The sequence below is a fragment of the Theropithecus gelada genome, chromosome 18 (genome assembly GCF_003255815.1).
Source record: "Theropithecus gelada isolate Dixy chromosome 18, Tgel_1.0, whole genome shotgun sequence".
Lineage (NCBI taxonomy): Eukaryota > Metazoa > Chordata > Mammalia > Primates > Cercopithecidae > Theropithecus > Theropithecus gelada.
The window spans coordinates 28001346-28015255 of NC_037686.1; the positions used below are offsets into that span (position 1 = coordinate 28001346).

The window sequence follows — 13910 nt, forward strand, 5'->3', positions numbered from 1 at the left end:
TGGGCATCCACAGCTATTAGCTATATAGGGATCCAAGGAATTGGACATGAAGCTCACCAGAGGTCCTGCAGCACTCAAACACCAGCTCGGAACGCAGAATGCAAACAGAATTTAACCTACCGCAGTTTACCACATTCCTGCTGCAGCCTAGCAACTCAAATCACAAAACCACAACCCAGGCACCACTTCCCACCTTATGGAAGTATAATGAAATTACACAAAAGTACCTCTAAAAGAATCAAATAGCATTGTGAGCACTCTGCTAATCTTGTACTTTTTCTATAAAAATACAAGATTTTATAACTTAAATATCAAGAGCTAGAAAAGACAATAAATACTAACACAGTATTTTGAAAAAGCCATGTTTTAATGTATGATTTAAACTTCTTAAAATTTCTCACTTATCTTGTTTTTCCATTAAGTAACATGAAATTTCCTTCACTGAACAAAGAAATATGACTTTAAAAAGATTATAAAACTGGCTTGGTGTGGTGTCTCACACCTATAATCCTAGCACTTTGGGTGGCCAAGGCAGGAGGATCACTTGAGGCCAGAGTTCGGGACCAGCCTGGTCAAAATAGGAAGACCCCAACTCTATTAAAAAAAAAAAAAAAAAAAAAAAAGATGATAAAACTAACGACACAATACCTGTACAACTGAATTTTTAAAGACAGATCTGAATAAACTTAATGGCTCTGGACCACAATATCATTTACATTAATTCAAAATTTCAGTTTTATACTTTTTCCATGAAGCACAGAACTCAGATATATGTATAATTCTATGGTTCACTGCAAATTCTACTTTAGTCCATGATCCATTTATCGAAGAGACATTAAAATACAGTTTCCATTTTTTTATGTCATCCAAAAAACCTGTGGTGGTATAATCATACCAAGGGCTACTAAGTCTTTTATGGTAAGGCAGATGATGGTCAGACCCCAAAATGCATTTCTGTTTCTCTTTCACTCTTCCATCCTCAGAAGAATCATAAGAACTGTGCTAGACAGAGAAATGAAATAAGAAAATATAGAGGAATTTGCCCAGGTGGACAACGGGGTTCTTAAGTTTAAAATAAGGAAGATGAGGAGGAAGAGCATCAGGAAGAATAGCTAATACATGCGGGGTGACGGGTTGATAGGTGCACCAAACCACCATGGCACGTGTTTACCCACGTAACAATAACAAACTTGCACATCCCGCACATGTAAACTTAAAAATAAGGCAGATGAAAAGCATTTTTTTGGCTTGTCAGGAAGGCCTGCTATTACAATTGCTTTTGTTGGAACAAAAAGTCCTTTTAAAACCTCTAAAGGTTTGCCATATGTGAGAAGAAGTCTATTTGAGGTAACATGTTGGATGCCTAGAACAGTAGTTCCCAAAACAGACCTGGAACTCAACAGTGCGTTTAGCTGACATCTTGCTTTTTAGTTTGAATACTTGGATAACATTAATTTCACTATCACATGAAATGTTATGCAAAATATAGACTTAGTGATAGTGGAACTGCAAAACAACACATCAGTGTAAGAGGCAGCATCACGTAGTGGTTAAGGAGCACCAGCTTGGAGTCAAACTTGGAGCCAGGTTTGAATCTCATCTTCACCATCTACTCGTGCAGAGTCACACAGAACTTAAATTATTTTCGTTGCCCAGATATAAAAGTGGAATAATCAGAATATTTACCACAAAGGATAAGTGAGGTGCTTAGAACAGTTCCTGGTGCACAGTAAGTACCATATATGTGAGCTACCATTATTATCTGTTAGAAACCATACATTGCTTTGTAGGGCATGTTTCTCAAAGTGCATTCTATGAATTACCTGCATTAGAATCATCTGGGTAGCTTGTTTAAAATGCAGATTTCTGCATCTATCCCAAATCTTCTGAAACAGAATCTATGGGTATGGGTTCCACTGTATAAAACCTACTACTGCAGAGGCAAAAAAGTGGATGGGAATGGGAAGTATCTGAATTCAGATAAAGTGACCAGATGCCACCCAGGAATAGAGAACCAGGGGTACCGGCCAGAGGACTGCATCTCCCCAACTTTTTAGATGGTAAGAATCACAGAAAATTTTCTCACTAGGTATGTATCCTTTTTGTAAATGCTCCAACTGAGTTTATCAAAAATTATGGAAAACACTGCCCTGGAGATTCTCACAGATTTCTAGTATTTTCAATTTTGCTTTAAATTCAAGGAGTGGTGAAAGGGCATAGGCTCCAGGAGGTTGAAAGTACCAATTGAATCTGTTCACTCAAAAGCACTTAATAAAGCACTACTAAGCAGTGGACCAGAAAAGAATATGTGGTCTTATTCTTTTCCCATAAGGAACTTGCTATATAATGAATTGTAAAAACCATACTTTATTATATTATCTTGTTACCTGGAATTTGTTTAGAGCAGTGGTTGTCAGAATGTGGTCCGTAACCCCAGTGGCATCAGCATCAAGTTGTTTGAACTGTAAACCATCAGGCCTTACCCCAGACCTACTGAATCAGAAGCTCTGGGAGTGGGGACCAACTCTCTGTAGTTTATAAATCCTCTAGGTCAGGGCTGTCCAATCTTTTGACTTCCCTGGGCCACACTGGAAGAAGAATTGTCTTGGGCCGCACATTAAATACACTAATGATAGCTAAATGAGCTTTAAAAAAAAAAATCTCTTTATGTTTTAGTTTACAAATTTGTGTTGCACCACACTCAAAGATGTCCTGGGTCACGTGCAGCCCACAGGTTGGACAAACTGGCTCTAGGTAATTCTGATGCTCGCTCAAGTTTGGGAACTACTAGCCACATAATCTCCTCCTTCAGCAGTCTCTCTACCATAACATCAGAATTACTTCCAGTACTTTGCTTCCCTCCCAGTCCATTAATCTTTCCCCTTCCCACCCCACATCCAATGAATCAGATTCACAAAACAACCTACACATTTCAAAAAGAACATAAAACTTTATTAAGAACATCTTATACTGTCATCAGATACAGCCAAAGAAAAACAGGTAAACAAACAGGGAAAGTTCATCTTCCCATGTGCTATTGCCACCTCAAAACAGACTCCTGTGTGGATGGCTGGAACAACAGTTGGCAACAAATGCTCTGTATAAATAATTCATTAAGTAACACAATGTTTCCTTTCTATACAGAGAAGAATTGGGCTTACATTTTAAGCTTTGATATAGTGCAACAACTATGAAACAAGACTACATCTTTAGGAGCTATTTCTTAATAGAATACAAAGCAGTTTAGTAGCTTTATGTTATTTCAGATAATGTAATTTTTTTAATGAAAAGTTCAGAAAGGACATTCTAACTTTCCCAATTAGTTATATTTGTACTGTTGAGTTTTTTCTCTCTAAAGATTTCTCAGAATCAGTTCAGTAACTATACTTTAAAAAGATGAGCTGCTCATCTATAGTGATAATTGACAACTTAGTTTTGTGATTTTGCAAATCAAGATGTCTGGGTCATCCCCACTTTTGCTGATTCTGAAAGATTTCTTATAGAAAAACCCTGATTCAGAGTGCATGTGAGAGGAGGTACCAAAATAGCTGCATCTGGACAGGGAGGTTGGCTATTGAGCACAGCTGATTCTCTGATTCCTGGTTCCCCTCTATGGTCCTTTTACTTACTGTAGTGATGGAAGGAGAGAAGGAGCACCCGGGAATCTGTTCAGATTGCCACTCCAGACAGCTCTCTGCACTGTATGTGGAGAAAAGAGTGATGGTATCCATTCAAACCATAGTAGCCCTACGGCACCATGCTTTTCTCTTGAGGGGCCAGACCAAACTGCACTCAAAGATGCATGATTTGCCTCAGGTACACAGTGGAGAAAATGCTCATGATTTACAATTTGGTATTATAATACCCCCAACTAATCCCATTTCTTGAGAAAATGAAGTCTTCCTTTTAGGAAGAACGTTTGCTGCTAAGGCTTACCATGTTAATTATCACACGGCTGAAAAGATGACTTCTAAATCAGACTGTATTGTCTGTGTTCAGTTAATAAGTTAACCAACAACTGAAGTTTGTGGAGGATTGGTCGAGGGGTGGGATTCAGGTTTTTGAGTACTATCACTTATCACAAATCTCATCAAGCTTTTTAAAAAAATAATGCATTTTTATCATAAATATTTAGAGCAGATACTGGCATTAAAATCAGTATCTAAGTCAGAAGTCTGTCTGAAATGGTGAAAATATTTCAACAAACTTCTAAAAGATTTCAAATCTTCCCAGGAGTACATAGTTTATAAATTAGTTTTAAATGGAAAAAAATATATATTTTGAATGGATAAATCACCACATTAGCAGATCATAAATAAGGTCAAGAGATTGAAAATAAGTTAACATACAAGTTTTTGCTTTCACATTAATAAAAACTTAGTATACTTTCATAACATGTACAACCAGGTTTCATAATTGTGCAATTGTCACCTCCCCACTCGGCTGAATCTTTTTCTTCAATTTCCTACACCTAGGGACAGAGGTACACAGCACAGGCAGACATCCCAGGGTGTGAGTGTGGCTGCTGCATGCTGTGTTCTACTTAGAGCGGTGTTACAAATGTTGGTCAAGATCTATGATTAGTAACCTGTGAACCACGTTACAAGTAAAGGACATTCATGGTTAAGTGGATTCAGTTCCCAGGTGAGCTATCAGCGGTAGTGTTAGGGAATCTACTATTCTTTCTGTGAGAAAATGCACCCCAAGTCCCAAAAGTTGACTAAAAAACTTTGGAATAAGCCATGTATTATTAGTAGTGCATGGAGGGGCACTACTTATATGTGTCTCTGTTTTGGAGAGAGGTCAAATTGTTAAAAGAACTATTTGCAGAACTACTTGGCTATTAAAAATAAATGTCTGCCTTCTTCATATGTAATTCATTTTAACTACAATTTCTAATACTGAGAAAGAAACAATGAAGCCATTCAGACTAGAGAGACATAACTGGCTTGTGGGATTTTTCAAGATGTTTTATTGACTACCTAATTTGAATCTACTTACAAGGAGAAGAAAAATGTCTACTATGTAAAGCAATGAATGAAAATAAACGTTTATCCTAAGTCATTATTAAGTACAAATCCACAGCTTAACAACGTGTTTTTAAAAGCAGGAGAGCATGCAACTGCTCTAACACACAGGGTTAGAAATAAAAGGTAAAAGTACATTTGTTTTGGTAACTGCAAATATACAAATATAAAATTTACCATATCTACCCTGTAGTGTGGCACTGCTTAACTGCCAAATACACAGTCATTCAAAAACCTTAAGGAAACATTTAAAATGTCTCAGGCTACTTTACTGAACATTAACGAATATTGTGTTCTTGAGCTATTAGAGCTAAAAATACTATTTTTTAAAGTTATATGAGTAAGGGAATAATAAAAGTATCATTATTTCATGTGTCTTTTAAACCCATAGAAGGCTTTTTGTTAAAGGGATCAATTATGTTAAAAGGAACTGATTTGACAAACTGAAACCAGTTCCAGAACCAAAGTTGTCCTCTTGGTAGAATGTCAAAATTTATATTATTTCCAAAGTATTTTCATTATTAATCTACTCAAATAATTACAAACAGTTTAATCAAGGGAGTCACTATTTAACATTTTTAAAATCTACACTGGCAGTTGGAATGGAACTTTTACAATGCTATTAAGGAACAGTTTTCTAGACTTTCATCTGCCCCTCAAAGTGACTTCTATGTTGAATGTTAAATTACCGACCTCTAAGGAATCAAAGGCATGTAGAGACACAGAATAGATATTTTGTTTGGGGAGAAGGGTAAAGATTATGTTGGAACATTTAGTCCCTTCTACAATCAAGTCCTAACTATACCATAATAAAGTCTCAATCAACTCCTAATTAGTTCTTCCCCTTTAGGAATTACATAGTATACAGTGATTAGATGCTGAAAAAAATAAAGAAAAACAATGGAAAATACCTGAAGAAATAGAAACAAGGGATTTCTCACAAGGCCCCAGATCAAAAAAAAAAAAAATTTACAAAACATCTTTTGAAAATAATCACTATTTGTGAGCTTATTAATACACACAAATCATCACTTTGTTCAAATCAAGTCATGTTAATTTACCAATAAAATAGTAAACAAACCAACATTTTAAACAATTTTATAAATTACTCGTTGTTCCTTTTGTTAGTGTTTCTTTCTCAACAATATACAAAAATAACACTACAGGACTATCCACCTAACCTGTCTCCATCTCTTGCAAAGTCCTGGGACCTGGGAAGAGGCTGGTCCATCAATCTTCACTGTAGATGTCTCCCGCAAAGGGCAGGTGCATGTGGCTGCCAGTGACGTTGGGCAATCGAGATAAGTCTGGCAGGTTCTGGATCCGGGACCTGAGTTCTTTGCGCACCAGGGAAACTCTGGCTAGCTTGCGCTTGTACTCCTGTAACATCAAACCACTTTCATTAGCATTCAGGGATTGAAAGAACTTCCTAGCTAATAATGACCTACATCAAGTTAATGCCATATTTAAAAAGGTTATTCCAGTGTGAGTTTTCGCATCAAAAGATGAGCTTTGGAAATACATAACTAGTAAACTATTATTATTAAGAAAAACCACAATCTTTAGCTGTTGCTTCACACCAGTAGAAAGAAGACTAACATTAATATGCTTAACCTCGACATATAAGATGTTCAGTTATTCTTGAGTTTGGGCAAGAAAAAGTACATATTTATTTTCACCAACCTTAACTAAAATTTGGTAAGAACATCTATGAAAACTCAGTAAGAATGGCAAGAGTCTGTGGTGTCTGAAGCAGGACTGCTCCCTTCCTGTGCCCTCCCATCTAAGCAAGGAGGGTCCACTCCAGACTGCTGCAGCCAAGAATACAGGATCACTCTCCCTACAACTCCCAGCAGGAGGGCTTTATTCCCAGAAAGAGTGCCTCTCATCCTACCCCAGCTACCTGGTGCTGAAGCTAAGTCCTGAGATAGAGCAGGCAAGAGCCTGGGGAATCCCTCCTGCCCAGCCCCTACTCTTGGAAAAGAAGTTCTTTCTTATGCATGGAGGACTGAGAATACTTGGGCCCTGATAAGCCTCACCCCCAACTCATGAGGAGGTGGCTCCACAGAAGAAGAGGCAAGCCAAGACAGCCTCAGGCTGCTGCACCCCTCCCCTTCTCCAACAGCTCAGCACCCACAGCAGGGTATCACTCAGAGAAAAGCTTCCCACTATATCCATCTCAGTTCCACGGTCCTGACTCAGAGATTTGGTCTGAAGGAAGTAGCAGGCAGTAAAATAGATATGTCCATGGCAATTCACTACTACCACAGTGCATGGCACAAAGCAGGGAGATTCAGGCTCTTTCCAAATGTCACAGGTAAGTCCTGAGAGGACCATCCTAGCGAGTGCATAGATGAGGAAACACCTAAGGAAGAAACCCAGCTAGGAGTTTACTGCTACTCTTCAGGAAAGAAAGGACTAGGGCCTGAACCAAACCAACAGTAGTAAGGATAGAGCAATGTCCTTTATAAACTACATTATATGTACATAATACCTTAATTTCAAAGACTAAAACAATGTTTAGAAAGAAAAATCAGCAGGAATTGGCTGTGGTTCTGCTGTGAGGAATAATGAGGGTTCAGGCTTCAAAAGCAGGTGGATATCAGGGCCATCATCTGAGATAGCAAAGACAGGGGCACAAACTCCTTTGGAGAAGGATACAGAGTTCATTTTTAAGCATGTTAAGTGTGAGTTATCCATGGGATTTCTAGTAGGCACTTGGAAATGTGATTACAGTATTCTCAGCTACAAATAAAAATTTAGGCTTTATAACTGACAAATTCTAGCTAAAACCAAGAGAAGAGTATGAGCCACTTAGGTTTATATAAATAACCTACATTTCTCAATCATTTTGCCCCTCCCTTCTCTACTCTTCTGCACATCTACCATGAGCCAAGATTTTGTCAAACTTTATTTTTTGTGGTTTTAGTAAAAACATACATATAATGAATCTATCTGATTTTCTATCTTTTCCATCACACCACACTACCTCCCATGATTCTAATGTGTCCACCCAAAAGATGGCATGACCCCCCTCCCTCTCCTGGTTAAGAATCACAGTACACACAGGAAGGAAGAGAAGTGAGCTAATAGCAAAATGCAGAAATGTCACCAATGTTGAAAAGGATCATGAAAAGAGCAGTAAAAGAGTAGTAGATACCAGGATAGAGAAGTGAGCATGTATCTGGAAAGTTTCCAACTTTTTTCTTATGAAAATACTGGCTTGCTGAACAGATGCTTTGGATGTGGTAACTATAATCCAACCCTTCAAGAACAATACCACTCACATCCATTATCTGAATAACTCAGTAATTATCCTTAACTAAGAATATCTACTTTTTTTTTTTTTTTTTTTTTTTGAGACGGAGTTTCGCTTTTGTTGCCCAGGTTGGAGTGCAATGGTGCCATCTCAGCTCACCACAACCTTCACCTCCTGGGTTCAAGTGATTCTCCTGCTTCGGCCTCCTGAGTAGCTGGGATTACAGGCATGTGTCACCATGCCCAGCTAAGTTTTTTGTATTTTTAGTAGAGACGGGGTTTCTCCATATTGGTCAGGCTGGTCTCGAATTCCCGACCTCAGGAGATCCACCTGCCTCGGTCTCCCAAAGTGCTGGGATTACAGGCGTGAGCCACTGCGCCCGGCCTGCTCTCCAAGATCTTATAAAAGAATACAATAACAAATTCATTGTAATTTGATATTTGAAAAAGGTTCACCTACAGTATTTCATATTTGAAGTTTCCCACTTCTTAAGTGTGGGCTGTGCGTGATGACTGACTTCCGAAGAGTACAGTATAAAAAGGAGGGAAAAAAGATCAACTTTACAGAGGAGAAAAATGACAATACCTAAGCCATGTGATAAAGGCCCTATCAACACTATCACTCAGGTTGACAGTATTTCCTTTGACATGAGATGAAAATGGCATTCTCCTTCTACGGTCTTCCTCCCTGAAACATATGACTCCACTTTAGCTGTGAGAAAAACATCAGAAAATCCCAACTGAGGGACATGACCAGTAGCGCTGAAAACTATCAAGGTCATCAAAGACAAGGAAAGCCAGAGGAACTGTCACACCCAAGAGAAGCAGAACAACCAAATCTAATGTGATATTCTGGATGGGATCCTGGAACAGAAAAAAGGACATTAGGTAAAAATTAAGAAAATCTGAATAAAGTATGGCCTTTAGTCAATAATGTATCAATACTGGTTCACTACTTATGACAAATGTATCATACTAATGCAAGATGTTACAATAGGGGAAACTGGATGTGAAGTGTATGAGAATTTTCTATACTGTCTTCATAGTTTTTTGGTAAACCTAAAATTATTCTAAAATTAAAACTTAAAAAAAAAGTCTGATGGACAAATTAAACATTTTCCCAGATTATCAAAGCTGTTTTGCATAATTCTTAATCTTCACGAAAATGTTAAAACACAGGCATCATTATTTCTGTTCCATAGATAAGAAAACTGAGGCTTTGAAAACTGAAGATAACACGCTGGTTTCCCTTCAGGTAATACAAATCTTCCAACTTTTACTAAAAACTGAACATAAACTGCTCAAGGTTCATTAACACCAGGCACCATGTAACATAATTGATTTTGATACATCAAAATTGATGAATAAATTAATAGATCTCAGTTATTTCTGGTCAAATGATACAACATTTGCTATTCAAAAAGATACAACCAAAAACATTTTGAGATGTTTTGCAGAGTAGCAGTTGTATTATCCACTGTGATGCAACTTGGTTAAAAATACTGGCCAGGCACAGTGGATCACACCTGTAATTCCAGCATTTTGGGAGGTCGAGGCGGGTGGAATGCTTGAGCTCACGAGTTTGAGACCAGCCTGGGCAATACGGTGAAACTTCTTGTCTCTACAAAAAGTACAAAACTTATCCAGACATGGGTGACATGCACCTGTAGTCCCAGCTACACAGAAGGCTAAAGTGGGAGTCACCTGAGCCCAGGAGGTCGAGGCTGCAATAAGCCATGATTGTGCCACTGCACTCCAGCCTAGGCAATACAGTGAGACCCTGTCTCAAACAATAAAATAAAATAAAAAATAAAATAAAATAGAAAGAAATATCTGTATTTAAGATTACAAATAATGTATGGCCACTACAGCAAATATATTAGTTATTTTAAACTGTATAGAATTTTTATGCCCAATATGAACAAAATTCCCTTAAAGTCAAATACAGTAAAAATTCCTATTTAGAATCTTTTGTTCAAGATTTTCCTCCTTTACCTGTCCAGGATTCCAATTTCTTTCCATATTTCCAAGTGCCAGCTGAAACTCTACATTGAACCTTCCCTAATGCCTTTTCTCATATCTAAACTTTCACTATTTTCTGACCATGTAACATTTAACATCCTATTGACCATTTACATATCACATATATAGAAAACACTTTTTTAAAAAAACTGATGAATGAAATGTCAAAAATAAGAGGGAAAAAATTCTATCATTTGAATGGTTAAACCTCTTTCACACACGTGTATATACATATGTCTCTCTTAAGAAATGCAACATTCATAAGCAAAACATTCAATATCCAACATTCATAAGCAATTTATTTATATTGACTTAGCTACATGCCTTTAAAAATTATTTTTGGAAAGCAGAGAATGTAAATAAAAGGAATGTAACTGAGTATCTATTCTACTACAAATAAGATCAGCAAAGAAAACCAACTTTGCATGTTTTTCCTCTACTACAAATTTTGCTCTTCTTTCCATCTTACCCATCTTTAGTCAAAAGCTACTTGAAGTTTTTAAATTGGGGCACAACATAAAACTCGTTACTAAGAAGATACTTCAGTTAGTATATATGTGTATCCATCCGTGTAACCAACACCTAGATCAAGATACAGGCTTTTTCAGAACCCCAGAAATTTTCCTCATACCACCTCTCCCAACTTTTAATCACTATTTTCCAAACTTCAATTAGTTAACTACCATCCTTCATAATGTTCTTTACCACGACTCACTTACACTATTTACATAATATTTAAATCAACTCATTTTTTAACATCTTCATTCTAAGAAATAATATCCATGCAATCACAGGTTTGTCGTGCTCATTTTGGTTTTGACTCATACATCAAAATAAACGTAACTAGGGCCAGGTGCGGTGGCTCACGCCTGTAACCCTAGCACTTTGGGAGGCCGAGCCAGGCGGATCACCTGAAGTCACGAGTTCAAGATCAGCCTGGCCAACATGGTGAAACCCCGTCTCTACTAAAAATACAAAAATTAGCTGGGTGTGGTGGTGGGCACCTGTAATCCCAGCTACTTGGGAGGCTGAGGCAGAAGAATCACTTGAACCTGGGAGATGGAGGTTGCAGTGAGCCGAGATTACACCGTTGCACTTAAGCATGGGCGACAAGAGCAAAACTGTTTCAAAAAACTTTAAAAAAGTAACTATTAAAATAAATGTTATCAGGTGGCACCATGGCATGGGTGCATTTGGGAACCAATGCTTTACCTCATTCTTTTTACTCTGTTGACCTAAGCCACTTTACTTCCCGTTTTCCTCATTCAACAAGGCCCACCTTTCTGTCCTTAATTTACCCTTTACTTGCCACCAGTGTCATCACTACCACCCTAAAGTTTGTTATCACCTCAGTCATGAGCAACCCTCATGTCAGTTTCTGCAGTTCCAGCTTCATACCAAGGCTCAATTCCACTGATCATATCCAAGCCCCTCCACTCTTCAAAATTTTGCCCACCGGTCATAAGCCAGGCAAATTTTCACTTTGCCTAAAACTTTTCCACTGTTCTTACCATCCTTACTCTAGGCTCCTAGCTGAAACTATGTCTGTACTGTTTGGTTGTTAATACGTGTAAGCCTCTGTCTTGTCTTTCCGAGGGCAGAAGCCTTCTTTACACTGCTATACTTCAGCACTAGTGAACTAGGAGGTGTGATTTGCCTTGTGTGCACTGCAAGTGGGCTACAGCTTCTTGAAATCTGAACCACCATTACAGATTTCTTTACAGTTAGGATCCAAATTTTATATATTGTTCAAGACCTACATTAAGACTAAACACTGCCATAGAATCTTTTCTGACTCTGGCCTCAAGCTAACTTCCTAAGATATGCTACTACATGAGTTATTTCTGAATTACTACTGGATTGTTTTCTAATTTCATACCCATAATTAGGAGAAAACACACTTTCTATGTATCGACATTACTTGCAGTGTCCAGCAGGGGACTGAGTATTAACCAGTACGCCCCAGTCAACACTCCATGAAGTCAGAAGATCTGGATGGAGTACTGTTTCCTCAATCTACTATCTATGTAACCCTGGGCAAGGACTCCCAAAGATTATCTAAGTAAGTATCAGATGTCTCCTTCATAAAATAAGGGTACTATTTTACAGTGCTGTGTGGCCAAACTGATGTGGAAATTTTCAAATTAGGAAATGCTATATAATTGTAGTTATCATTCTGAGATGATATCAGAATCACCTTGCAGTTAAGAACATCTAAGCGAATAAATTTCCTGAAATTTGTAATTCTTGTTCATTTTAGGACTGACCCAGATAGCTGTTCTAAACTTCTAGTTGCTTTAAATATATATTATTTCTGAAATTAAAATATTTACATTGCTACCTTTTTCTTGCAGATGCTGCTAATAATTCTGCTTTTATCTTTCCTACATAATTGTAACAAAAAAAAAAAAGAGAGAGAATTTCAACTACATCCATACGGGTATTTTTAGTGGTCAATTAAAGGCTTTGGTCAATTCTAAGCATCATACTTACTGTATTGCAGACCTATGGCTTCCTACCCATTTCTTGATAAAAACAGCAGAATTTGTAGAGAAAACAGGTACAAAGTTTGTTTTCTCTGGTGACCTCATTTATCTTTAGTATAATGTCCTTTGCCTCTTTTAAGAAGTTAACATACAAGTCTTTCTTAAGCCACTGCCTTCAATAGAACTATTAAGAAGCTTCAGTTCTCATTTTTAGGAGCCATCACCATTTACTTTTACTTCGTTTAGCATGTCCTGGAATTGGGCCTCTTTTCCAGATTAGAGGGAAAAACTAACTGAAGTATTAATCAAGATATAACACGCACACATCCATTTTCTTTTTTAATAAGGCCAAGAAATTCCATGACGCCAGGGAGTTTCTGAAACTGCAGACTAGTCAAGTCTGTTACCATCCCCGGGGACAGAGTGCAAAGGAGATAAAGATCTCAGTGGCTTGCCCTTACCTTCTGGGAAACAAATGCTCAAATTCAGCTTGGTCTCTAATCCTGGAATTGACAATTTTAAAAATATACCACTCCAATGTATCAAATCCTTTCTCATTTCTTTTTACAAGTTATCCTATACATCTCAGATGGAGCAGTCATTTTTTTCCCCTTGACTGCAGAAGTTTTACTTTAGTGTAAGTATCACCTAATGAACTGTCTCACTTCCTTTAGTTCATTTCATTCTCTTAAGAAATCTACCACTGCGAAGTTTCATTAATCTTCCAGATTGTTAACAAGCATGTGGAAAAAGATATTTATCAGGTTTTCAGCAAGGAATCCAATGCCTGACTGTCAACTGGGTTTTGAAAAACCGGTAATGTTAAATTATTAGGGTAGATGTTACAAATAAACTTTATATATTCCAAGATTTCATATACCACACTGTGACCCTAACCAAATAGCTACTACACTTTTCATCTTACTACATGCCAAACATTGTTCAAAGTGCTCCATTTAACCTTCACAGATAGAGATTATTACTAACCATGTATTACAGATGATGAAACTAAATCACATTTAACCACTGATTAAGAAACTTCACCCAAAGTCAACAGACAGGGGCCAAAGGGGGCTCCAACTTTAGATAATCTGTCTTCAGAGTCCTCATGCTTAAC

General features: G+C 37.5%; 1 protein-coding gene across 4 annotated transcripts in view; it reads right to left on the minus strand.

The window, feature by feature from the left end:
* Positions 1–2926: 2926 nt before the first annotated feature.
* RPRD1A (regulation of nuclear pre-mRNA domain containing 1A) overlaps positions 2927–13910 on the minus strand; it is a 74350-nt gene continuing 63366 nt past the window's right edge. For 2 of the 4 annotated variants that reach the window (XM_025365089.1, XM_025365091.1), the window contains 2 exons: positions 6209–6407; positions 2927–3699 (listed from right to left, as the gene is read on the minus strand). In XM_025365089.1, coding sequence (XP_025220874.1) covers positions 6258–6407 — 150 coding nt within the window. In that variant the 3' untranslated portion in view covers positions 2927–3699; positions 6209–6257. Of the gene's footprint in view, positions 6408–13910 lie in introns of all 4 variants that reach the window. The other 2 variants (XM_025365088.1, XM_025365090.1) reach the window with 1 other exon arrangement.